The sequence below is a fragment of the Apis florea genome, unplaced genomic scaffold (assembly GCF_048593485.1).
Source record: "Apis florea isolate Af1SG1 unplaced genomic scaffold, ASM4859348v1 contig_3793_pilon, whole genome shotgun sequence".
Classification (NCBI taxonomy): Eukaryota; Metazoa; Arthropoda; class Insecta; order Hymenoptera; family Apidae; genus Apis; species Apis florea.
The window spans coordinates 1,209,203-1,235,793 of record NW_028256856.1 but is presented as its reverse complement, the minus strand read 5'-3'; the positions used below and the strand labels follow the sequence as shown (position 1 = coordinate 1,235,793).

The following is a 26,591-nucleotide window of genomic DNA, read 5'->3' as shown; positions in this document are numbered from 1 at the left end:
ATTCTCGAGGCTCGCCAATTAGAGCGCGGCCATTTTGGAATCTACCTGTTGCTTTGTTCCAACGCGTTAAATACTCAAATTTAATAATATCTCTCTCTCTCTCTCGACCAATTCGTTAGAAATTCTCTTCCTTCTCCACTAAACTCGAGAAAGAAACATATTTGTCTCTGGAGAAATATCACAATTATATAATTTCCAATTATAATAATACCTTAATATTTTTATTAAAACGTTAACATTCGTCGTTCCTTCTTCTCCACTGGAGAAACTAGAAAAAATTTTTTCCCTCCGGATTCATATCGAGTAGTGTTAAAATAAAAATGTTAGACACGACGACAAACGAATGACAATATATATATATATATACTCTGATAAATGTGATTTTTTAATCTCTCTTTCTCTCCGTGCAATATAAACCAGGAGAAGGTCCAATTAACGTACCACACCTTGTTGCAACGGCATGTTCCATCGTCGTCAAGCATCGTTTTCCCCGAAAATAAACGAGCCCCGGTTAAATTATAGGTGAAAAATTGGTCGCGCGGGAAGATCGGGTTCGCGCGAACGTCGGGCGAGGATCGAGATGCGATAGATAGACAGTCGGGTAATTAGCGGCTGCTGATTGGTCACCTTCCTCCTCGATATAGCCGAAGCTGGTCGGGGATGCAGGAGCGTATAAACGTGTTGCGTGAACTGTGTATGGTGGGGGCTTATTTACTCGCTATTCAAACGATGCCGGGTTGGCCGATCGGCGATGAGACGAGGAACGCCAGTCCGTGTCTGACACTCGTTGCGATCGCGCGATGCGTTTCGAACAGTGTATCGATCCTGTGTCCCATCGTCCCATGTTTCCACCGCGGGAACGATGTGTCCACTTGTGATGTGCCGATCAAACAGTGTTCCCCGTTTCGTCGAAATATAGATTAGACCCATTTAACTCGGTCGGTATTCGAATTTCGATAAAATTGTGAAACGGAGAAAAATTTTTCTTTTTTCTTTTTTTTTCTTTCTTTTCGATACTCCGGAATTTTCTTGAGAAATCGGAGAAATCAATCGACTCCCTCGATCGATCGATGATTGTTGAACACGTGCGGAGCTCGAGAGTGACATGGAACAACCTGTTCGTTCGATGAGGGTCGTTCGCGTGGCGAGATAGTGCGAAAGAGTGAAAGCGCGAAAGAAGAAAGAATCGATCGAGTTCTCAAGTTCTATTCGAAATATATTCGAAACGAAGTGAAGAGAGGATCGGTGACGGGCCTTTGGTCCTCGAGGCACCGAGACACCTAATGGCACCCGACCTTGAGAAAAGGCGACAGGAACTAAGGAGGACCAACAGCGGTACTTTGGAACCGGGCCACGAGCATCTTCAAATGCTACTGCAGTTTCGGTGTACCGGAAATGCATTGATCGAGCCTTATCGACACGGTAAACTTGATCTCCCTTCCACTCGCGCATGCCTGATCATTACTGTTTAATATTCAACGATTCCCGCCTAGATAGCCGGGTAATTGATATCTTTCGAATTGTTGGAACCTGTTGCTGTTGGTATTTCGAAGTCTTTTATTATTTCTTTTTTTTTCTTCTTTTTTCCTTTTCTCTCCTTTTCTCTTGTCCTTTTTTATTTCACTCCATCTTCCTTCCCTCGACCCGCGTCGAGACTTCGAGTGGTTTATACCGCATGTTCAACGAGATATTTGCACAGGTATATAAATTTTCTCTCCACGTAGAGAATTCTATTTTTATTTTTCCTCGCCTCTTGTGCGATTCACTCATTGTATACACGGCGTTATATCGAGTTTAGAGTAAAAATATTTTGTTATCAAATTTCTTAACGTTTTGGCAACGTTTTTTTTTAAAAGAGAACGATCCCTTTCTTGGTTACCTTGGAGTTCAAGAAACTCGAGTTTGGTTTTCTTTGGGTTTAAAGGGAATAACAATTGCATTATATCATTGCCGTAAAATGGAATGGTTATCGCTGTCAACATTTTTTTACAAGCCAAGGTTTTTCCCAAATTCTTTCGTTTCCAACATCGTGTTAAAATCGGGATGATTAATTGGAGGAATCAGAGAAATTCCTGACAAATTTCGGGACAAATTGCGATCAAATCGAGAAAGATAAGAATAACATCTTTCATTTCTTCTTCTTTCTTTCTTTCTTTTTTTTTTTTTTTTTTTAAACAAGATTCGCTCTTTATTTATACTCGCATCGAACAAACTATTTTTCAAACAGTTTTGCGAGTCAATTTTTGCTTCAAAACAGTTTGTTATTTTTCATTCAATATACGTTGAATCCTCGATAAAGTTGTTATTGCTTTCAGCGATACGCCATATTTCTTTCATTTCTTTCAAATTTACGTATCTTCAATCATTTTTAATTTATAGTCGGGCGCTCGAAAAATCTATATTATCGTATCTCTATAACAATTAAGAAGCTAAGGAGTAAAAAAAACGGTGGTAAGGATAAAAAACGTGATAAAAATTTTCAACTTGAGAAAATCAAAGTTGGATAAAAATGAATTTTTGCCAGACTTGATTGATACTTTCGTAAGAAAACACTCGTAATAAAGACGCACATTTTTCTCTTAAACGCTAGATAAATACCCCTCTTAACAATTAAACGAGATTATCGCGAGATTATTTTCATTATATTAGTGTACCTGTGATAAAAATTTTATCACAGGTAATACGATTTCGATAGATTTTTAAAAATTGATGATGATATTTCAATCAATCTATCAAAACAATTCAAATTATCATACTCAATATCCTTCAATAATTCATTTAATCCTCTATCAAAAAAAGAAAAAAGAAAAATTCCTCCATCATCTACTTCTTCCATCCTCCTCGATTTTCCTAACTCGAAACGGTGTCGTTGTATTTTCCTTATCTTCCTCCCCGATATTATTATAATTATTATTATTAGAATTATTTCTGCTCATTGTTTCGTCTCTAACAGCCGGGAAATCGAGACAGGGCTCGATAACCTCCGTCATCCTCCTCCTTTTCCTCCTATTTTCCTTATCCGAGCCGATAAATTATCTCTCTCTCTCTCTCTCTCTCTCTCTCTTCTATCGCGTATCCTCCCCCAACAACGATTCTCCTCCCCGAGGAGAGACGCGGATCCGTTTATCGTCTCTGTGAAAAAAAAAAAAAAGTCGCCTTTCGTCGCCGAAGGCAGGAGGCGGAAGAAGAAGGGAAGAAGAGCCAATCCGCGCCTCTCCGATTTTCGAGACGATCGTTCTTCCCTTCTTCTTCGTCTTCTCTCCCCGCCAACAATCGTCGTGTCCCACTCTTGGGACTCGCGTTCGTGTGCCACGAGTCGCGGTTTCGCCGCGGATTATTATTACAGCCCCTCCCCCTTCCTCCCTCCGTCGTCGGTGAGTGAGCGAAGAGGACGTGATTGATAAAAGAGAAGAAGAAGAAGGCAAAGGATCTTTTCTTTTTCTCTCTTTTCTGTTTCGTGCTCGTGTTCTTCGTTCCGTCGTCGATTGTTGTCGTTGTTAATTTTACGGTCTCGGGGTGAGATCGAGAGTATGATTTTTCTTTCTTCTTTTTAATTCTTCTCTGATATTTGGATGAAATGCGCGGAGGGATCGAACAGGTGAGATATTATATATACGGCCAAGTGTTTGGTATTTCTGTATAATCGATGAAGTTTTGATAGGTAACAGGAGTAGTGAGAATGTGTATTATAGCACGTGGATTTATAGCGATCCTTGGATTGCGTAAGAAGCGCGGATTATTTATTTCTACGAGGATCTCGTTGTCTGTAGATACAAGTATCGGGAGTAAAGTTATGTTCGTACATGTTCCGGCTGGTGTTACGATAATAAAGGTTACAGGTTTGCGTAATTCTATCTAATCGCCGATTATTATTTAACACCAGCAAAAGAAGAATTCTCTTTACAAACAGAGAAAAAAGCTTATTACGACAAGGTTGTAGGAGAGTTTATTTTAATGACACGTCGGATTTAATTAAAGAATCCTCCTTTTTTTTTCTTTTTTTTATTTCCCAATGACATCATTAACCAAGTAAAAGTTACCATAGATTAGTTTTTAATAGTCGTTATAAAATTGTACGTATTTAATTCACGCATAGAAAGAAGAAGAAAAAAAGGAAGGAAGGAAGGTAGATTGTTTTTTTCATATTTGCTTTACTTTGTTTATTTTTTTTCCTTTATTTTTCGTTTTCCGTTTTTCGTCGCATCATCTTCAACTCGTACGAAGAACGAAATCTATTCTAAATTTTTTTTGTTAAACAATTAACCGCGAAATTGCGAATGTGTTCGATTCGCAGGAAAAAAGAAAGAAAAGTAAGAGATAAATTTCTCTCAAAATCGCTAGGTAGGTAATTCGATTTGAAATTCCCGCGCGCGCGAGAATCTGTCTGTTTCGAATTTCGTCAACTTTTTTTCTTTTGCTTTTCAATTAACAACGGACACACAGACATGTTCGATACAGCGTAATAATTTTTCGATAGCTCTAATGTTTCATCGTATTTATCTGTACACACGCCGAGATTACCTAATTTCGAGTTACCTGAGCGCGAGGCATTAAAATTATCGCAAATTGAAACGAAGTCAAATGTCAGGCTCCTTGCGTCCGATCGCCTGTGTTGATGAGACATTTCACGGTTTGTTGAATAGGTCAAGCATCGCAACGTTGGCAGAATATGTTTCCAGTTTTGTCTTCGCGTGACTAGAAAAATTGCGTCGTAAAAGAAGGATAATCTATATAGAAAAAAAAAAAGAAAAGAAAAACATTAACACACGTGTAAACGATTCGACTTTGGTTGAATTTCATTCGCATTAAAATTCCTTCGTATTTTTTTCTTTTTTTTTTTTTTTTGTCCCAAGATAAAACGGTCCTCGATAGATCGAACGATATCCAACGTATAATTACATGTGAAATGACCGTGAAAAATGTTTCCGGGAAACGATTTGAAAATCGATTCGATTTTCCACGATCCATCGTTACGATGGAACTCGAATCGATTCCTAATTTTTTCACAGATATCGAACGATGATGATTAACGCGAATCGAGAACGATCTTCTCTCGATCTTCTTGCGTTTCGTTTCCGGGAAATATGTTTCTGAGCCATATGTTTGCCGCGGAGATGTTTCCCGATAAATCGCTTGTAGACGGGCATCTTCCATCTCGCATAGCTTGCATTCTTCGCGAAGTGGTCGACGTCTCGACATCCTTCAACCAGGCATTTTCCATCCCGCGAAGAGTTTCCTCGCCGATTGAAACCGAGCGGGTAAGTAAGTCGATTTTAACTCGAATTTTATATTGCTCGCTCGGATTGAAAAATTAGGTTGATAACCTTCTCGTTAAACTGTAATTCGTCGGGCTATTTCGGGTCGTGTCTCGTATCGCTCCACGGTTAATAATAGACCGATTTTCTCCCCCCGGAAACGTGACGCAATTTTCACAATCTTCTCTCGGCTCTAAATATATGGATTCTTTGTGGTGCGGGATTCGATCGAGAAATTATTTAATTTCCCTTTGGTGATTGTCATATAATTTAATTATCAAAAAATTATACGCAGAGGAGGACACGGATTTTTCTGATAAATATTTGTAATCTCGTTTCTTCTCGTTCCGATTTTCTAACATTTATTTACGACCACGCCTAAGGAAAAATTGAAATCGAGCAAATTTTCAAAGGATCTTATCTTTTTCGAGAGACAATTATCGAACGAATATAAACATGGAATCGTTGACAGAATTCTCGAAACGAGTGTTCCCAAACGAGACCCGGAAGAAAGCCGTCCGTCGACGCGGTGTCGATGTCTCGAGCCGATACGTTTCATAATCAAGGCCCGGACGAAATCTCGTGTCCACGCGTGTCCGCAACGCACGTGTTTCGAACATGTGCTCGTGTTGGCGCGAGTGCGAAATCTACGACGCTCATTAATAATGCGCATGTACACATTGTTGAGCAATATATATATATATATATATAGATATACGCATTCGGTTGTACGCTCGTCTAACAGTACACTCGATACAACGACGCGGCTAGAATTCGATTAAGCTATCTGAGAGAAGAGAGAGAAAGAGCTGCCCTGGACAGGCAACGATTGTTCTCGAAAAATTCGAGGAATTTCATCAAATCGATGATCCTCGATTTTCCATTCGTATCGTAAAAAAGATGAGATTCGAAGATAAGATGGAGCGTCGATATATACAATTTTATTCGTTGTTATATTATCATGCGAATTTAGTTTCGTGTCACGAGTGAATACAGCCGGTTGTAAGGAAAGAGTACTACTGTATATGTATAAGCTGAGAGACGACCTCCAGATACTCGATTATACTCATTATTTAAATTCAGTATCGAACGAATGTATAGTTGGTTCACTGAAATGTCCAGTCACGTTGGTTGGTATATATATTTAGTGCAAAATTGTAAAGAAGAAAAATATTTACTTTGCATCGATGATGTAATAAACAGGAAGGTAGGATAGAATGCGAAGAGTTACTTTGTGTTGGCTTAATAGGTTTTTAAAAAGCTCGAGCATTAATTGAAATGGAGAAGTTTTCTTCTTCGAAAAATAAAATTTTTCGTCGATCGAAATATTTCAATCTATATAACTATCCGTTATTCCAATTTTCAAGAAAAAAATTTTTACTCTCATCACCCGTTATGATGTTATCCAAAATATCCTGCGCTTCGAAAAAAAAAAAAAGAAAAGAAAAGAAAACAACAGAGACATAAGGTGTGAACGAGCGTGATTTCTTCTGAAACGTGTGTACCTCGCCTTTTATCAGGCCACTGTTTTTCGCCTGTCGTCGCCAAGGCGGAGTACGTGTGCCAACTAATCGTCTGCCTCGCGGAATTATCGATAAGCGAGAGAGACCGACTCGATTATTTCTTTTCATTGTTACGTAAATAACATCGAGACAAGTTGACATACGCGATATGTCCGATTATCATTTACAAGCATATCTGTACACGGTGTGATTGGGAGAGGGAGCAGAGAGAGAGAGAGAGGGATCTGATTAAAAGGTGCGTTGACTCACTCGATATTATACACAGAGGATATCGATAAAATGCGCGAATCGTACGCTATTCTCTCTCTATCTCTCTCTCTATTTCTCCACGTGCAGACAAGATATATAACAAATCTTGATAACGAGCCAGTCGCGATAAAAATTTAATATTTATTTACTAAAATGTTAATTCTTCTGTTATGATTGTATATATATATATATAGATCGAACTCTCGAGATATTATACGTGGATCGAGCGTTTTTCAATATCGATGAAACGATGCCACGATCCGAATTTTAAATGGCGGATGAGCCGTGATCCGAATTTTGTTCGAATCTTGTAAAAGTCAAAGGTCGTTGTAATCGAAAATAGCTCCTCTCGTTCTGAATTATCGACCGTGCATCGTCCATGTTTAAAACTGGTCGCGGATAATTATGGAATAGTCGTGTTGAGCAATTCTTAATAAGAGGAAAAAAGAAGGAATTAAATTGTAATTATTACATCGTTTTCTCAGCGATCAATCGTGCTTCTTACGATACTCGAAACTATCCTCTGCTATTGACACAGCTGTCTTTACCGATGACGTTTCTCAAGCTTCTTCCAGTTTCGGCAGCTCTCTAGATGCCGATTATCAGTAAGGAAGAATTCATATGCAATAGAACTTGGTTACATTATTTTTTGAAGAATAATTTTAATAATCGAAAATATATACAATTCAAAAATTGTGAAATTTCGTGAAAAAAAAAAAAGAAAGCAAGCGTTAGCAACAACTCGACAATTTTTTTTCCTCTTCGATGGAATTTCTCACTTTGTCGAAAAAAATATAATTTTAATTAATCAACGAATAACTCCAAGTTAAGATTGTATGCAGTCGAAACCAGAATTTCTTATCGGTTTTCGAGCATCGCCCATAGACGAGTTTATCTGCTCTCGCTTTCTATATTCCGGCGCTTCCCTTCTTTCCTCTGGTTACATCCAGAATTTACCGACTTATCGCGGCCCCTGAAATAGGCTATCGGCCGTGTCGTGAGCCGTGGCGGGCGAGTGTCACCCGAGTTGTGTCGCAAGAAGAAGTCGTGGAAGAACGCACATGTGAAAACTTTGGAAAGCTTCACATTTTCTAGACTAACGGTAAATTAGATTTTTCTGATCAGATATCTAATGGATCTCGCCCCAAGGAGGCGGTTAATAGACGGTTAATACACACAGGTTTCTCCAGTGAAAGCGATGGAATTTCGAAGATAAGAATATATCGGAACGATGAAGAACATGGTTTTAAGGTAGCTCGTCGAGAATGGAATCTAAACGAAATATCGGATTGTGGTGGTGTTTACTCGTTCGTTTTAACGCGAGCAAGAAAAGGAATAGGTGCTCTTTATCTGGCCGAGATTTAAGAAAAATCGACTGAAAGCCCGCTTATCGCCCTATCGCTACTTATAGAATGGCAACGATCTGACAACGGTAATGTTGTTTAAATTGCGATTAAACTAATCTATTTATATGGCAGAAATTTTTATTACAATTTTTATTACTACATTTCTCACGTAGATCCGTATTGTGTAACACCGAGAGAGGTATAATAAAGAGAAACTCTTCAAAGATAATCAAGCTTGTAAAAGGAATGAAAAGGAAAACCGAGAACACGAGGATATTAATTCTAACACGTTATCTGGAAAACGTTCGCGTTACAATTGCCCTAATCTAACGTAATCGAAACCATCGATTGTCAACTAATTATTTCTTTAACCTGATTATGATTCTCGATATGGACCATGAGATATGACCGTGAGCGTCGATCGAGAGTGTGATAGATTCACGTGTCGAAAGAACAAAGGAATCGATAAAAATATGAAAAAACATTTCATCCAACTTAACTTAGGAAAAAGTATAAAATTTATTCTCTTCCTAATGTAAAACGCCTTCATTCAAATCCTTCGTTATATCATTCTACTAAGTTGATTCTCGAAATAAAAATTCTCAATTTTTCCAATCTGCATCGCTACATCGCCGTGAAACATCCATTCAGAATTATGGTGCCACGATCTCGTTGCATCTATCGTTGCAAAAAAAAAAAAAAAAAAAAAGGAAGGCTGCGCGTGGAGGAGGGCGTGCACTTCCGCGCTCACGATGGAGAACGCTACCGATCGTACGCTACCGATAAGGATCGCGGGAGAGAGAGAGAGAGAGAGAGAGAGGGAATGGGATCGATGCAGGTAACAATATCCTTGAGACTCGAGAGGCGTCATAGTTAGCGCACAGCGCGACGCGCTGTTTGTAATAGTAACGATGTTTATCGATCCTGTTATCGGGAGTACAAACTCGCAAATGCACGAGTTCGAGGACGAGCGATGGAGACGTAAATACACGGCGGTGGAAGAGACGGGGGAGGGGCCTAATATCGGCAGGGGGGGAAAAAGAAGAAGAAGAAACCGTACGACGAAGACGCGAGGCGAGGAGAGGAGAAGGAACGGTAAAAAAAAGAAAAAGAGAGGGGAAAAAAAAATTGAATAAAGAAAGGAATAATTGATGGCCGATGCTCTTTCTATGATGATGGTAATTTTTTTATCATTTTCGCTTATCTTTCCAAACGGTGGAAGGCCGTTCAAGTGGTGGAGGAGTTGAAAGTTGAGAGGAGGAAAGATCTGTGCTCGATAAAACACGGCGATAATAGATATTATGGTAATGGTAATCGATTGTAATTTTAATATTTCTATGATCTAGATTTTCTAGAAGGACAATGAGATAAGAGGGGAGTTGATCCAACGATCGATCGTTGAATTGGAATTTCAGGAAGAACAATTTCTTCGAACGCGTATTCTTTCATTTTTCTCCGCTCCTTCCGACACGATTGATTATCTCGTTCTACTCTTTTCTCGTTTATCCTTATATGTCGTCCACGATTATTGTTACATCTTACGTCAATGCTGATCTTCTTCGAGGGGGAGGCTGTTTTTGACAGTCGGCTTCCTCGTATATACACGAAGGACATCTTTGCACACGTAAGTTCGATATGATTTGAAGAGTTTGCGATAAGATTGGGTTTGCGTTTTTCTGACTGATTTTCGAGATGTAAACGTTCTTGTTTGCCAATTCTAATCGAATTTACGAACCGGGTCAGGGATCGTGTTTTTCGGATAATGGCCGAGGAACGTGTTTAAACTCGAAACGGGGGAACCTATAAACGAGATGCAATTTATGGGGAACGTCGATGCTTTTAATGTATTGCAACGATGTTGGAATGGCTGCTCCTTCAATTACCCTAAGTGGTTCCGTTTGGTTTTTGGAACAGAAGTAAGAGCGTAAGTTTGAATTACTCGAAATTGGATTCGTCGTTAGATTAAATTTTTGAGTAAAATTTTTATGAAATCAACACATCTGGAACTGTTACAAGGCGTATAATTTAACGAGTGAGCAATTATTAATTAATTCTCTGGTTATTTTTTTCTCTATAATTATCAAATTATCCAACTTCAACTACTTAACCAATTAATTTAAACCGAATTAAAAATCCAAGAAATAAAAAAAAAAGAAAATCTGCTATATCGAGTGTTAGTATTAATAATTCTAGCGTTAAATAATTACGTATATAATAAATGATTTCTCCGCGAGATTACGATATCCGCGGTAAAGAGGTACATAATATATTGCATAGCGAATTGAATAACGAATGAAGTAAAGAGAAAAAAAAAAAAAAAAGACACACTTTTTTTCATCCTCGAATATAAAATACTCGCTACATCTGTCTTCGTATATATATATATATATATCCTTGAAGTCATTCGGCTTAACCGATTATTACATAGTAGACATTTCATAAGTCGGCCTTTCATATTCTGCAATAAAAGATGCAAATGATTTCTTATCTCCCGTTTATCCCATAAAACGAAACATTAACCACAAAATCACACATCTGAAACATCTTTCTCGTCTCGTCTCCCTCCCCCTCTCGAAAAAAATAACTTCGAAACAAAAATTATTCGAATTTAATCTCCTCTATAAAAAAAAAAAAAAAAAAAAAAAAAAGAAAGAAAAAACATCTACAAACATCATTCTCCATCATCGAATTCCGTGCGGGGTGAAAAAGCGAATTTGTTAAAAAAAAAAAAAAAGAAAGAAAGAAAGAAAAAAAATCCAGCGATATCCACAAAACCTTCCCCCCCCCCCCTCCCCCCAACCTGTCGGTGTTACGACCGCGCCAGTAATTACACACGGAGCTCGTAATTAAATTCCTTGCGGAGGCCGCGATTTATCCGTCGGGGTAAAAGCGAAATAACGAGGCGTAGCCGCTTGTGTGTCGCCGCGAGGCGACGATGACGATGGACGTCGCGAGGCATCGAGGTTGAAAACGATGAAGATCGTCGGCGAACGTTGGGTCGTTGACATCGTCCCGTGATTTTCCTCGACGATCACATAGATGCACCTTACACGTGTGTGCACGCGCCCATTACGCCCGCCTAACCCCCTGTTGGCGGCCGAAAGAGGAGGAGGGGACCCCTCACCACCAGTTGCATGTGCGATTGCAACTTCACCCCCCACGCAATTATCCCATCCAGTAGTCGAGCTTCTATAGATAGACGTCGCTCTCTCTCTCTCTCTCTCTCTTTCTCGCGCGCCATTCCTCCTCCTTCTCGCGTTCTGTTTCCATGCCTCTCTTTCTTCTCTCTCTGTCGGTTTCTCGATATTTCCTTTTCCGAATCTCTCTTTCACCAATGCGTTTTCCCGTGTTTATCTTCCCGTTCTCGAGGTTGACTCTATCTCGTCGATTTATTTATTATCGGGGGGAATAATTTTTGTTAACGTTTATTATTAATAGCGTTGGAATGGATGTGTAATTTGGTCGGTAAATTCTCTTTCGAATGAAAAGAATGGAGGCGAGGATGATTTATTTATAACGATACGATGTCAGGAATAAATTAATCGATTCGTATCAGCTTGTTTGCGTATAGCTGATTTAAATTTTATCGGTTGTGAAATATCGATAATAATTATTAATGGTACAATTTTAACGGTAACTCCATTATTCGTCGAAATGAATATTTAATCCTGAACTTTTCCTGAACGAATATTCTAAACAACGTTTCATTTTTACCAAATCCCCATCAAAACATATTCCCGCGTTCAAGTGTTGAAATTTTAAAAGCTTTGTCAAAAACGCGGTGGAAAACTCTGGTCTGTTTTAGCTCATTAATAAAAATAGATGAGAAGGCAAGAAAAGGATTAAATAAAAAGCGTTAAAAAACAATGCTCGATACGCGAGTATTGTTCGTTCCGTTTGTTGATCGGCGCGGTTGGTTAATCGTCGCGAGATAAACTCGTCGTTTTACCCCGGCTACGAAGAGAAGAGGAGCGAGAGCAGCGCAATCATCGATCTCTCGGACTTTGTACGGTTCGATGTCTGAGCCGTGTGGAATCGGCCGCCATGGAAAAATGAAAATCACGAGCGGTTAAATGTTCCTCGTCTAACCGAGTTTCTCGTCTCGTCGGTTAACCGGGGATGCGATTACTTTGTACGATGAAGAAAAGAGAGGAAAAAAAAAAAAAGAGAAATTTATGCGATACTCTCAAGTTTGTTTTACCAGACAGAAAATTTGTTTACAGTCCTCTTCGACAAACCGTTCGACGTCTGAAGACGCCAATAATGTTAGATGATTCTTTCTTGTTAATTAAACACGGTTTAAGTGCTTTCGACTAGCAATAAAATATCATTTAAAAGATGATTAAAATTTAATTTTGAAAAATTAAGATATCTTCTATCCAAATAATTTTTATTCGCTCAATGTACTTTGGTGCCTTCTTGCATCATCGACAATTGGTATAACATTGCTATAGATATCTTAATCTTAGGTGAGATTAAAATTTTATTCTTTCCATTTTTACATGGACGTGTCATAGATCATAATTTTTCGAGAAAAATTAAACCTTGATCGATGCTTTATTACAATTTATCAATGCATATTTGCTTACCAGTGAAAAGTCTATTTATTAAAGTAAACGTCTATAGCTATAGTTATAGTTCCAATTTCAAAAATCAAACAATTATACCGTTATAACTCGATGTTAAAGTTCAGCTCGTAATTTTATATAATTTATATATATACTTCCAATAAATTTCAAATTTATCGATCCTCTTTGCAATCTCGTTGTATTAAAAACATATGTAAATTATACAGCGTTATCGCAAAATTTTAATAATGTACTATTTCTCGTCTGCACTTTAGTAATTGTACTATTCTCGAGTCAGCTCGCTCTATCGATCTGTCCTCGCAATTATCCACGCTCGTCCTTTTTCAAACGGTTTGGGCCAGAAATTGTGCAACACTATGAATAAGATCGTCGAAGAGCCTTAAAGCAAAATCGTCGAAATTAAATTATCTTAGTATTCGAAACAATTCGTACATCGATTCGCTTGTTTTCATTCTTGCCGGATTCGAATAGAATTTTCTCATCGTCGTTTTATTGGCGCTTCATAAATTTTATAAATATTTATACGCGCAACGGAACGAGATAACAGGGTGAAATTGCTTGATATAAAATTACAAATATTCGTGTAATTCCTCAAAAATAACTTTTCCTATTCAAGTTTAGCCTTGAAGATTTTATTATCCTCGATGTAATTGCGAACACCTCGAAATTTTATACAACTATTTTTAAACTTCTTAAACAGATTAAAATTCTTCGTCCTCAGAAACGATTGAGATTAGAGATAATAGAAATAGTAAAGTTCGAAAGTATACCCAGGACAATACGACTGCAAAGGGTCTCGAGGCAACCGACTAAGACAGCGAATGATTCAATCCTTGAGAAAATAGAAAATATAATGATAACACGATTCCATTGAAAAAGCAATTGGACGATCTGAATTTCGCAGTATAACACGTACGTACGTACTGACAATTTTATTTTGATTTCAGGTTACAATGCAGGAGAAAGGTTGTCAGCGGTGACAGGATCGGTTCAAAGAAGCACCGTCACGTCGAGCAACCGTGCGCATTCTGCCTCTAGGAGAATAAGCCATCAGCAACGCCAACAGCAGCAGCAACCGCAGTTACAGCAACAGCCGAGGATACCGCTGGGATCCTTACGAAACTCGGATGAGCACGGGGCGAGGGCCAACTCGGCACAGGACAGTTGCGATAACTCGAACGATTCCGGCCTCGGTTTCGAGGACCGTCATCAACATCTCGCGAACGCAAACGTTAGTGAAGTATGATGGTTAGACAGTAATAGATCGAAAGATAGGCTCGAAATCATAGGCTTGGGCAATTTATCATGCTTTTCGTCGACAATCGGATCGACCCACTTCTATATTTCCTGTATTAATTTTCTTCATGGAAGGATAGTAAAATATTTTTTTTTTTTTTGTTTGAAATAACACCAACTTTAAATTTAAGTATCGAATTGAAATTATTGGAAGAAATATAGATGTGGTACCTCGGTTGTCAAGGATCGATCTCCTGTTTGGTGGAAAATTTATACGATCTTGATGTTGAATTTTGTTCGTCAATTTGGTAAAAATCGATAAGTTAGATAAGTTCAGAGTTCCAATGTTCGAGGATTAAATTGATAATGAAAAATTTGAAAAAGTTAGTAAAGTTAGTTTTCAGAAGGAAGATAGGGCGCTCGGAGATTCGTGATAAAAAAAAAATAATATTTGTTTACCATGATTTAGAAGGATGTACGTGTTTTATGAGTTCATTTATCAAAACGGAAACAATGTTGATCTAAATTAACATTAACAGTATTATGCATCATAAAATATTAATAAGTAAACAAGTTTTAATCTAGTCATGAGACCAGTCATCTGTCTCTTTTCCTAAATCTATTTTAAAACATGATTTGCAAATATTCTCGATATCTTTCGAGCACATTTTTCTGGAACATTTGTCAATCTTTTATTTGGGTTTTTGTATCTTCTGATTTCAAAACGTATCTGATGTATTTTGATATTTTATTTTTATCTAAGTTTCAGTAGTTTTTTTTTCCCTTTTTTTTTTTTTTTTTTACAAATTTCCTTTCTGTGATACTTTGATAAATCGATAAAGAAAATTAAGGGTGGTACGTTCTATTCAGGCCTTTACTCCTCGAATACTAAAATTTTATTCACGGTGCAATAAATTATACTTTACGTGTGTTTTAATATTTCTCATTTCAGAATATTAAATTAGAGAAGAGATAAAAAATTACTTATTCAGCCGTGCTAATTCATATCAACACTGCTTATAATCTTTTTTATACCATCTTTGACTAATCATCGAACGCAAAAAAAGAGCCTGTCAACTATTTAATATCGATGTTGAACTTTTTGACCTAATATATTTTTTATATTATATTTGAAACGTTTATTGATAAAATAACAGAACGGGCATTGTCGAATCCAAAAAGATTTGATCGATACGTCGAGAAGGATTAAGCTCGAGCTAACGCTTAAAATTTTGTGTACATAGAAATTTTATTGTTTAACTTGGAATGAAACGTAAAAACACGTACATTGATGATTCGCAGTGATACGTTTTCAAGAAACTAATAATACGAAAACAGTATAGAAAATAGAAACATATTAAGATTATTATTACCGTGATTATCGTCGTGACAGTATAATATTAAATTTTAAGAAAAGACGGTCTCAAGTTTACAATCGATAGCATAGAGAGAATTATACTCTATCTTGAAATATTTGTCCAATTGAAAAGAATATAGAAACATTCACAATCATTCGCAAAAATTTATTTATTAAAAGTAAAATGAAATAGAATGTAAAAAGATTTATAAATTATTTTATTAAAAAAATAAATGCAAATTTTATTATTGCATTACATATAATTTATTTTAATGAAAATAATCTAGCATAAAACATAAGCTTTTGTGAATGATTGTCCATAAAATATCCAAAGTACCGGTTAAAATAGTGGGGGTTATACTGTAAAAAATTATATATATATATATATATTTTTATACACTCAAGATAAAGCGAATATATTAAAAGAATAATTTCTATTTCTAAATACCCTTAAATAATAGTAGAAACACGTTTACTTATCACGTGTTAACGTTCGATAGTTTAGAATTTTGTTTATGTGTCGCGACGGGTTATCATGAACGTGACAAAAGCGACTGACAGAATAGTGTTATCGACGATTATCGCCGCAAAATGGCGTTACATTTGCGCCGTTATCGAGCGGCATATTGTTGCACTAGTCGGCGAATTTTCCCTATTATTGAGAATTCAGAGAGAAAGGAGAGAGAAAAGAACGTAAGCATTACCCGTTATAACAAAATCTCGAAATTGTTGCGTTCCCTACCTCCATATTTATCCCTTATTTTTATCCCTCGCAATCCCTGTGTCGATTCAATCAACGTCCTATTAAAATTAAAAAAAAAAAAAAATATAAACTATTAGAAACGTGCGCCTAATATCTCATGATATTCGAAAGAAATCCCTTCTCTTTCTCTTCCCCCCCCCCCCCCTCTTCTCTTTTATTCTCGAGAATAGATGCAAATACGTTTGAGAGTAAAATTTTCGAGAATTGTTCACCCTCGAATCTATTTGCTTCTTCCTATCTTTTACACGAAAGAAATATTATCTCTCTACTCGAAAGAAATCTCTCTTTCTCTTTTCTATTTCCTTTTTTTTCTTCCCACGAGTATCTTCTCAAAAAAAAAAAAAAAATTAATTTTCTTTTCTTTTTTCCTTTCTCTCTCTCTCTCTCTCTCTCTGTCTCCTCACGATGCCATCATCGACACATTGCAGAAACACGCGTGCGTCCGCGGTGTGCGAGTTTTGATTGATATCGATACATGCAATGATAACTTATTCCCGGTTCGCGTATTGCGTAACAACACGATATACGGACGGCAAAGATGGCAAACGTCGGCAAACGTCAGCGTACGTAAGTACTGTATCGCTATATACGAAGCCTCGTGAAGATCGAAAACGTTTCAATAAAATCCTCTGCTCACGACGCGATACTCGTGTCTCTGATAATTGGGTAAATGTTACGATTGAACCATTGATATCGATACATCGAAGATTATATCTTTCTCTCTTTTCCAGAAATACGAAACAGATTCTCGCCCCCTGAACATTCGCGATTTTTTACCTTCGAATAGAGAAGAATTCATTTTTCGAAACAAAAAACCTCGCCCCCTCCATTCCCGATCGCTCCGAGTTTCCCAAGGGGGCATCACCCCTCGAAACGAGTTCGAACTCATCCCCCCTCCAAAAGCCTCGCCACGCTTGTACATCGTGCACGTGCGGGCGAAGATCTAACGCGATCACGCGTACGGGATCGGTCGTTGCGTTGGACGCGAGTGACCGGTCTCTAACGGTGGTTGAACCCGGGCGGGCTCCCCCCCCGATCTCGTCCGTTTCATTCGTTAAATTGGCTGTGCATCGCGCGCGCACACACACACGATGCCTCTCTAGATATCAATCCGTTGTGCTTGCTTGGTTTAACAGGCTTGGAACGGAGCCGGCGAGGAAGACTCGAAGAGGAGGAAGATGGACATCAAGCTCGAGTCCGAGGACGCCAACTTCCCGTTTCCGGAGGTTGGACACGCGGCCAGCCCCGAGGCGAAGGCGGCGGCCACGAGGGGCGCGTCGAACGGGATAGGAGGATTGGCCACGATCTCCGGGAGCAGGCAGGGGAATGGTGGAACGGGGAGGGTGGTCGAGGTCTCGAGATCCCGGTCCGGATTGGGCGTGCTCGCCAAGAGAGCGTCCACGGCTCAACAGGGCCCGGTCACCCTCACCTCTCAATTGTGTACGTGTTGGACACGTGTCTCTTCTTATCTTTTCTTCCTTTGTGTCTCTCTTTCCTAACTTTTTTTTACCCTCGTTAAAGATTTCACCGGGGATGTTAACTTTGTAAATGTAAATTCGAGGATTCCTTTTTTAATTTTTATAAGTTTATAGAGATAAAGAAAATTGAAAGGGATTAAAAATCGAAACGAACGGCGCTAAATTTATCGATCATCGTCGTCGAGACGAAGAAGAAGAAACTCTCGGTTTTGACGGATTTGAAAATTTATTGCCGTTGATATTGCGGTTTTTCGGTTGAGATACCGCGAGGTCTTTGCGAGGTCACGAGATAACGGCTCGTCGTCGCTCGTTGAATTCGTCTCGACGAATTTGGAAGAGAATTTTGAAGAGAGTTTTGATTCGCCGAGGCGATCGTTGCGCGCCGCTCGCCTGTTTATATTGTCGGCCGCGTGTGCTAATTGTAAATTTTAACGGAGGCGCGAGTTTGCCTTGTTAGATAAATCATCGGGGAGCGTAATTCGCGCGTGAAGATTCGTGCTTGTTTGCATCTGGATACGAAGATGTAAACAAAGAAGAGAAACGAGGGGAGACGAGACGTTCGAACGCGACTGTGCCATCTTATTAGAGGATGATGCAAACCGATAACCTTCGCCACTTCTCCCGATCCTCGTTTGTTTGCTCGCGACACTTCGTTACCGACCGAGCGTAGCACACTCGACGAAGCCTTGTCTTCTTGATTTCCGGCGAAATTTTTCACCTCTCGCGAACGAGATACGTTATCTTCGATGTTTTAGGAAACCTAGTAGTAGTAGTAGTAGTAGTAGGTTAAAATAAATCATCGATACTCTTTCGCTGATACGAAAACGCGATATCGAATGTAGGTCAAACGAGAGTTTATGTAACTTGTGAACATACACTTCTGTTTCCCCCTTGCTTTTATTAAAATGAGAACTCGATCCTTCTTCCGCTCGTCAAATTATCGTTGATAGTCCCCCGTCGGTTGGTTTCGTCTCCTCGCGATAAAGCGATATAATTATACCATCGACCTTTATCTTTAGAATGGAGTTGGTTGCACAATTCTATTTCTCAAGTTGGTCCTCCTTTTTAGAGAAGAAATTTTTTTTACTAAAGAGATTAAATCATTTCGAAGAGACGATCATTTTATATATATATATATATATCTCGACGATTAAATCGAATTCTCTCTAACACAGTTTTTTTTTTTAATACGATTTCGTTACAACTTTCAGGTAACTCTTCCGCGGATGGAAAGGTGCAATTGCAAATTATCTGTCAACCGGAGCAACAGCACAGGGCTCGCTACCAAACGGAAGGCTCGAGAGGAGCGGTGAAGGATCGAACCGGGAATGGGTTCCCGATCGTCCGCCTGGTCGGCTACGACAAACCGACCACGCTTCAAGTTTTCATTGGCACGGATCTCGGCCGTGTGGCGCCCCACATGTTTTATCAAGCGTGCCGGGTGAGCGGCAAAAATTCGACACCGTGCGTGGAACGCAAGATCGACGGCACGATCGTGATCGAGGTGGACATGGATCCGGCCAAGGACATGTTAGTCACGTGCGATTGCGTCGGTATTTTGAAGGAACGGAACGTGGACGTGGAGCACAGATTCCCTCAGGAAGCCGGAGTGCTTCAGGGACGCAGCAAAAAGAAATCGACCCGTTGTCGTATGGTTTTCCGTACGACGATCACTCATCCCGACGGTACGACGGAAACTTTGCAAGTTTGTTCGCAACCGATAGTTTGCAGTAAGTAATTGCGACCAGAATCCTCCATCTTGGAATACTTGCCGTAATTTATAGCCGAAATTACATCTGATCGATCGTTTCAGCCCAGCCGCCGGGAATACCGGAGATCTGTAAGAAATCGCTCACGTCGTGTCCGTGCACCGGAGGATTGGAATTATTTATACTTGGGAAGAACTTTTTGAAGGATACACGGGTCGTGTTTCAACTGGACAACGACAATCTGTCGAGCAGTTTGGAACCTCATTGGGAATGCGCGGTCCTACCCGACAAGGAGTTCCTGCAGCAAACTCATCTGGTTTGCGTCGTACCAGCGTACAGGCGACAAGATCTGGCACCCTCAGAAACGGTTAGCGTTAAATTGTACGCGGTATCGTCTGGAAAGACGAGCGAGCCTCACACGTTTCTTTACACCGCCGCGTCCACGCCACCCGAACCATCGGTGGGTAAAGTTGAGCCGATAACTCCACCTCTGTCCACCACGAACGGCGAAGTTGCATTGGCAACGTCTCCCGTAGCGGTGCCCCTGACTAAAGGTGTATCACCGAACAGTAAGTGGATTCTCCATCTTTGAACATAAGTAAAATTCATCCTTGCGCTTGTACAATGTTATAAAAGTGTCGAGTGCGTTAAAGCTCATATGCTCGAAATGACGATATTTTCAGCTCTGATTACACAAGCAACCGCAGGAACGGCAAATTTCTTGACAACTATACCAGCGCAACAACCACCGTCCCAAAAAACGGAGGCGCTTAAGAACGATCCGAGCCCACCACCGGTCACAGCGTCATCTCAGGTAACATCAGTTATGATGTGGGCAGCGCAAAGTCCTAATTGCAAAAATTCACCGCCTGACGTGATGATGCCACCGCCGGCTTTGGTTGCGAATCCGCTGCTAAGCCGTAGATCATCTTCGAATCTTCAATTGAGTTTGTTAGATAATTTGAAGACCGAGGTCCTGGACGAGAATAGTGAGAACAGTATGATCAGCGAAAACAGCATGCAAAGCATACCGACCCCGACCGCGAATGGTTCGACGGGTACCAGCCCGTTGCAACAGTTGGTGAGCGAGAACTCGAGGGAAACGCCGCAGGCTAATATCATCAGATCGGTCCCTGTGGCGGCGAATGGTTCACCTGTACAGGAGGCGGTCAATCTTCTCGGCGTGGTAGATCTAATGCGAAACCAGCATCAGTTGTCGATGGTTTCGACGCACCAAAACACGTTCGGAGGTATGCACGACTCGTCTCAAGTCAAAGTTCTAAGTCCTCATCATATCAACAAAGAAACTAACTCGATATTGCCGGTAGAAGGCACTCCTAATGGAAGTCTTCAGGGCGGCGGTGTTGTTGATCTTCGCATGAAGCATCATCAGACGGAGTTCGATACGCTAACAAATTTTACCGGAACGCCGAACGGACAACTGCCTGCACAGAGTGGCCATAGCGTAGAGAAATACCTTAATCATATCGAGTCTAACGTCAAAGAGGCTGAGAATCAAGAAAACGGATTTGTAGGTACTATACAGCAACGAGCTTCCATTATTACCACAGGACGACAACCTCAACAAGGACAAGCTTCCAATATTTTAGCTTCTCCCTCTCCAGGCGTCAAATTAGATACCCTCGTTAATTCTGGCGCTGAATCTCATCAATTGGTGTCGCCTCTGCGTACCGTGAATCCTAATAATAATACCATAATGAGTCATGTTTCCGCAGTTACCGATCACGAAACGATCTCGAGTCCCCAACAAAGTAGAACTAGCCCACCCATTCCGGTCAAGACGATGCTTCTCGAAGCGTTGATGCCGCCACAGGCCGTGCCATCTTTACCAGGAAATGGCGCCACGTCCGTTTCATCGCCCGCATCTGTGGTTCCGGAACAGGCTAATGGCGACAGTTTGCTCACCACTATCAACGCCGCTTTATTGCCGCCGATGCAGGAACCAACAGTGACTGCGACCGGTACGTCGAATTCTAACGTTAGTGTACCATCTCATAATCCGTTACAAGTTACGAACGAGACTATGTCGACAGCGGCGGAGCATATTCCGCAGATTCCGGCTCTTATACAGCAAGATGTTGTAGCGATGCAGCAAGCGCAACAAGTGGAACAGGTTGTCGCGCATGCACAACAACAAGTTGAACAAGTTGTCGCCCAGGCTCAGCAACAAGCGGTACAAGCGGTGCAGCAGGCACAACAGCAAGTCGTTCAACACGTGGTGCAGCATGCACAAGTTGTCCAACAAGCTGTGCAACAAGTGCAAGCGGTACAACAAGTTCAGGCCGTGCCGGCTGTTCAACAAGCTGTGCAGCAAGCTACGCAGGAAGTGGTCCAGCAAGCGGTACAACAGGCTACGCAGGAAGTTGTACAACAAGTTCAAGCGGTTCAACAAGCGGTTCAGCAAGCGCAAGCAGCTCAAGCGATGCAGCAAGCGGTACAGCAAGATATTGGTTCTATGTTAAATCAACCGGCAGGTTTCGTTGCCGAGGCTAGTTCTGCTTTAGCGAGTGGAGCGGCTCAAGAACCATCGCAGCAGAGATTAACCAATGCCGCGGAACAAGCGATTAATAATGTAATTACTAACGCTACTCAGGATATTATTAATAATCGACCTATTACCACGACCACCGCGCATGCAATTATCGCGACAAAAAATATATTAAACAGCGTGGCTACTCAAAGTGCGCAATTAATGAACAGTGCTATGGAAGGTATTTTACCTAAATCACCTTCCAACCAGAGTAATATTGTTGAACAGGTAGCGAATAAATCACCACCGGTTGCCTTACCTGTGACACCTAATAGACAAAACGTAAACCCACCTATAACAAATACGGCAAACAGTACGAATGGTACAACGGTTAGAAAACAGGAAGATGGCATGTTGCCTCAAGAGCTTACCTCGATGTCGGAGAATGATCTGTTGAGTTATATAAATCCAAGCTGCTTTGATCCTCAAAATGGTTTTCTTATGTAGTACTGCCGTATTCTTGTCATTAAAATATATAATTGTGTATTCGATTTACTTTTTGGATACAGAGAAAGAGAGAGAAAGTAAATGAGTGAGTGAGTGATTGAGTGAGCGAGTAAGTGAGTGAGTGAGTGAGTGAGTGATTGAATGATTGAGTGAGTGAGTGAGTGAGTGAGTGAGTGAGGCGAGTGAGTGAATGAGTGAGCGAGTGAGTGACTGAGTGAGTGACTGAGTGAGTGAGTGAGTGAATGAGTGAGTGAGTGAGTGAGTGAGTGAGTGAGAGAGTGAGTGAATGATCGAGCGAGCGAGAGAGAGAGAGAGAGAGAGAACGAGTGAAAATTATTAATTCCAACAAATTGAGCATGAGAGATATAGTCTTGGCTCGGTACGAGTTATGTATTTGTGCCACATTGTCGTTTCAGACTTTGTATGTGATAGATATGAAATCCGTTTTTATATGATGGAAATGGACAAAGTTAACACCACCTTTGTAACAATTGAAAATTTTTATCGTGTTAAGTAAGACGGGCGCACAAGAGCGCGACAATTAGGGTTTTCTTTATCTTCCTTTTTCTACGAGTTGTCGAATGTGATAATTCATTTTATTTATCTCCATCAAATGTCTCTTGCGCATCCAGGTGCCTTTTCTCTATTGTAAAGTATCTAAGATTGATCTTTCTCGCTACAGAAAAGGAGCATTGTAAAATATAATACGCGTGTATATGTATTGTAATAATCAATGTACTGACCCCACTCAACTCTAAACGGAGCCACGGGAATTGAGTGTAGTAAACTTACGTTTTTCACAGTACCTTGAACTAGAATCCTGCGAGAATTCATTAATACATTAATACATCTTTTTTCTTGACTTGATTTCATTCTAACAAATGAATCATCTTGTTGTTTGATGTCGTTTCTATTATATATGTTTTTAAGTATAATATATTTCGTATGTTGTTTAATAATTAAGATTTTTTTGTTGATAATTAATATCAATTGATAGAATATTATGTGATTGCGTTGATGATGTTATCGATAACATGCGAGACAAATACAAAACGACAGAGAGATTATATTATATGTCGGTATGAAAAATAATAATATAGAGAAATATATATTACTGTGAGATTTATATATATATATTTTTTACGTTTATCCAAAGAGAAAAATAAATGATCGGACGAAGTGAGCTTATTAAAGATATAAACGAAATCTATATATATATATATACACATATATTTGTAACATCATGTTACATTGGGGTTTTCCCCTTTGTTCAAAATAAGGGGTGCTATATACCGCGTGTATGAATACTCGCCAATATTATCTAGTAGAGAACAGATTTTATAATGAAGATATTGAAACGTTTATTGTCGTGATATGTCTTTGTAGCAAAGTATATATTTTATATCGAGCATCTATTCACGTGTCACGTGTTTTAATGAATCCTTAAAAAAAAAAAAAAAAAAATGAAAAGACTAAAAATTAATCTACATTAATCAAACAAACAGATCATTATACTATGTGAAATTCTTTGTAACAATTACTGTACAGTGTACGCACATTTTTAGCATTGTCAGCCTAAACATTGAAAAACAAAATTCATGAACAATGTATTATCATTTTATTCCTATAAGTCGAATAAATGTTTCACAGCATCGCTTTCTCAATAATTTTCTCAACTGACATGGGTATGGATTTAGTATTAGAATACAAATAAACAATAAAACAATAAAATATTATATTTTGTCCATTTTATATCATATTTACAGATATTATTTTACAGTTGCAATATATTATTTGACAATTCATAATTTTAAATTAAATAACTTGTTTAGTAAGTAACTTTAATTACATAATTTGCCATTTTCCTGTTTCACCTTTCACTTTACCTTCTTTTAATAATTTGGTAAGATGACCTTTTACAGTATAGACTGCTGCTTTATTCATATCCTTTGATGAAACTTCCTAAAAACATCAAGTTTCCTATTGTATACTTTCTACATTCTAATATATACAAATATAATGAAAAAAATAATCATTACCGCATATAGATGATTCACAATATCCAATTCAGATAATGTATTATTTTTTGAATTTTTTTCTAGAATATTTAAAATATCATTTTCTCTTTTTAGTCGGTTTTCAATATAAAAATTAATTATATTTTCTGGATTTTCTATTATTGGTCCATGCCCAGGATAGATAATTTTTGGTTTCATTGTCAACATTTTTTTCAGAGAAGCTATGTAATTATTTAAATCTTCAAATACAGCAGTACCCTCTCCGAGAATACAATCTCCACTAAATAATATTTTTCCATCTTCCATCATAAAGGCAGCATGATCAGTTGCATGTCCTGGAGTATATTCCACATTGAGCTTAGCACCTTCTACTTCTATAATTTGTTTATCTCTTAATTTTTGCCACTTAAATAAATTTTCCATGTTTCTTGAACTTTCATCATCTGGAGTTCTTGGAAATTTCCATACTGTACTTTTTATTTCTGTATTTATAGATTTCAGCATATTTAAAACACAATTCACTGCTCCTAAATGATCAATATGCCAATGACTAATTAATAAATGTTCAATAGTTGCTTTTTCTTCTTCTAATACTTTACGTAATAATTTTATATAATTATTCGCAGTTCTTTTTTCAGTTGTATCGATTAATATACGTCTGTAATAATAATAATCATTACAAAATATTCTAATCTTTTTAACTTATGTATCTGACATTTATTACCTATTGCCGGTACCAATCAGGTATGAATTTGTACCTTGTAATGTCATAAATCCTTTGTTACATCCTAAGATTCGTATTACATTTTTAGATAATCTTGTTACTAAAGGTAAATATGTTAACTTTTTCATAATTCAATCAGTATAAATTTCCAATCAGTATAAAATTCCACTATTGTCAAATGCACACCGAGTGTACATTGACATTCATATGGAATATATATATATATATATATATATATAACACTTTTTTATCACTTTTAATTATCAAAATCGTATCAATATATTTCAAGGTTTTGCATAAATATTTATAATTATAAATACGAAAAAACAAGATATATGCATATATTATTATAAAATATATAATATTGATAACAAATACGAATAATAAAAAACAATTTCACTAATATTATAAAATAAGGTTATAATAATACGCGTTATTCTTCAAATTTTTTTTACTAAAATTATTGAAATAAGAATACATAGCAATATGACTATTAAATATGCATATTAAATAATTATACCAATAATTAGTATAATTTCAAAATAATTTTCTTTTATCTCTAGCTTAATTTGAGCGAATGTAATGATATTCGAATATTACTAATATTTATTTATATATTTCATTAGTTGATACCTCCTATATTATATTCACTTAACACTTATATTTATTTATAATATATTTTGTCTCGGGGAATAGAAAATGACAAAAGATCAAAGCAATAATTAACCTTGATATAAACTAATATTGACTATATATCTATACATTACATTTGAATAATAAATCAACTAAAGATCGACTAAAGCAAACAGAACTAAAGATAATGAAAGTAGCTTTCATTTCGAGAGTCATTGATTAATAAATGATAAAGACAAAACATGACTTGAAATTGAAGTAATAAAAACAGCAACGAGATAAAGAGCAAAGAATACATATAAATTTATTTTCGGTGAAATTTTGAAAATTTTATTTTATCGATAATAAATTTTCTATCGTCTATTTGAAAATAAAATTCTTGATAATTTTAAATTATAATTTTAAATAATTTTAAATATTTTATTAGTATTTTTTTATGAAATTATCATTAAAAAATATTTAAATTTTCTAATTATGTTTTATCGATACATAATCATAATAGGAAAAATTTATAATCAAAATAAGCTAATATATTTCTTATATATTATTGTACTTAACAAATAAAAATGATTCATTACCATAAATTTTATTATATTAATGATATTATTTATATTACATGGACATTTGTTGTATTAGTTAAAATCATTAGTCAGAAAACAGATGAATTATATTTAGATTATATATCTTTTTATTAGAAAATGTTTAATGTAACA

The 26,591-nt window shown here is 37.9% G+C and overlaps 2 protein-coding genes and 1 long non-coding RNA gene across 10 annotated transcripts in view; 2 read left to right on the top strand and 1 right to left on the bottom strand.

Annotated features, from left to right (window-relative positions):
* The window catches only part of NFAT (nuclear factor of activated T cells 3), a 50,915-nt gene extending 26,760 nt beyond the window's left edge, over window positions 1-24,155 (top strand). Inside the window, exons 1-7 of one of the 6 annotated variants that reach the window (XM_086915546.1) lie at window positions 751-1,422; window positions 13,910-14,193; window positions 17,455-17,758; window positions 19,008-19,526; window positions 19,610-20,074; window positions 20,189-20,755; window positions 20,837-24,155. In XM_086915546.1, the coding sequence (XP_086771672.1) occupies window positions 1,284-1,422; window positions 13,910-14,193; window positions 17,455-17,758; window positions 19,008-19,526; window positions 19,610-20,074; window positions 20,189-20,755; window positions 20,837-22,503 (3,945 nt within the window). In that variant the 5' untranslated portion in view covers window positions 751-1,283 and the 3' untranslated portion in view covers window positions 22,504-24,155. Of the gene's footprint in view, window positions 1-750; window positions 1,423-13,909; window positions 14,194-17,454; window positions 17,759-19,007; window positions 19,527-19,609; window positions 20,075-20,188 lie in introns of those variants that run through there. The other 5 variants (XM_086915545.1, XM_086915547.1, XM_086915544.1 and 2 more) reach the window with 5 other exon arrangements.
* On the top strand, window positions 8,010-8,988 carry LOC147656370 (uncharacterized). The gene is made up of 3 exons (XR_015294540.1): window positions 8,010-8,129; window positions 8,208-8,459; window positions 8,547-8,988. It is a non-coding gene; the product is annotated as an uncharacterized LOC147656370 (long non-coding RNA).
* Window positions 24,156-24,221: 66 nt separating the features above from the next.
* Window positions 24,222-26,163, bottom strand: LOC100870307 (endoribonuclease LACTB2). 3 transcript variants are annotated; one of them, XM_086915549.1, is made up of 4 exons: window positions 25,973-26,163; window positions 25,246-25,309; window positions 24,543-25,179; window positions 24,222-24,465 (listed from the first exon to the last, which is right to left on the bottom strand). In XM_086915549.1, exons 1-4 carry the CDS (start codon window positions 26,007-26,009, stop codon window positions 24,349-24,351), a joined length of 855 nt encoding a protein of 284 aa, XP_086771675.1. In that variant the 5' UTR covers window positions 26,010-26,163; the 3' UTR covers window positions 24,222-24,348. The 3 variants fall into 3 exon arrangements, with proteins under 3 accessions (XP_086771675.1, XP_086771676.1, XP_003693183.1); XM_086915550.1 differs by having other exon boundaries at window positions 25,879-26,092; XM_003693135.4 differs by lacking the exon at window positions 25,973-26,163 and having other exon boundaries at window positions 25,246-25,947.
* Between the last annotated feature and the right edge of the window lie 428 nt (window positions 26,164-26,591).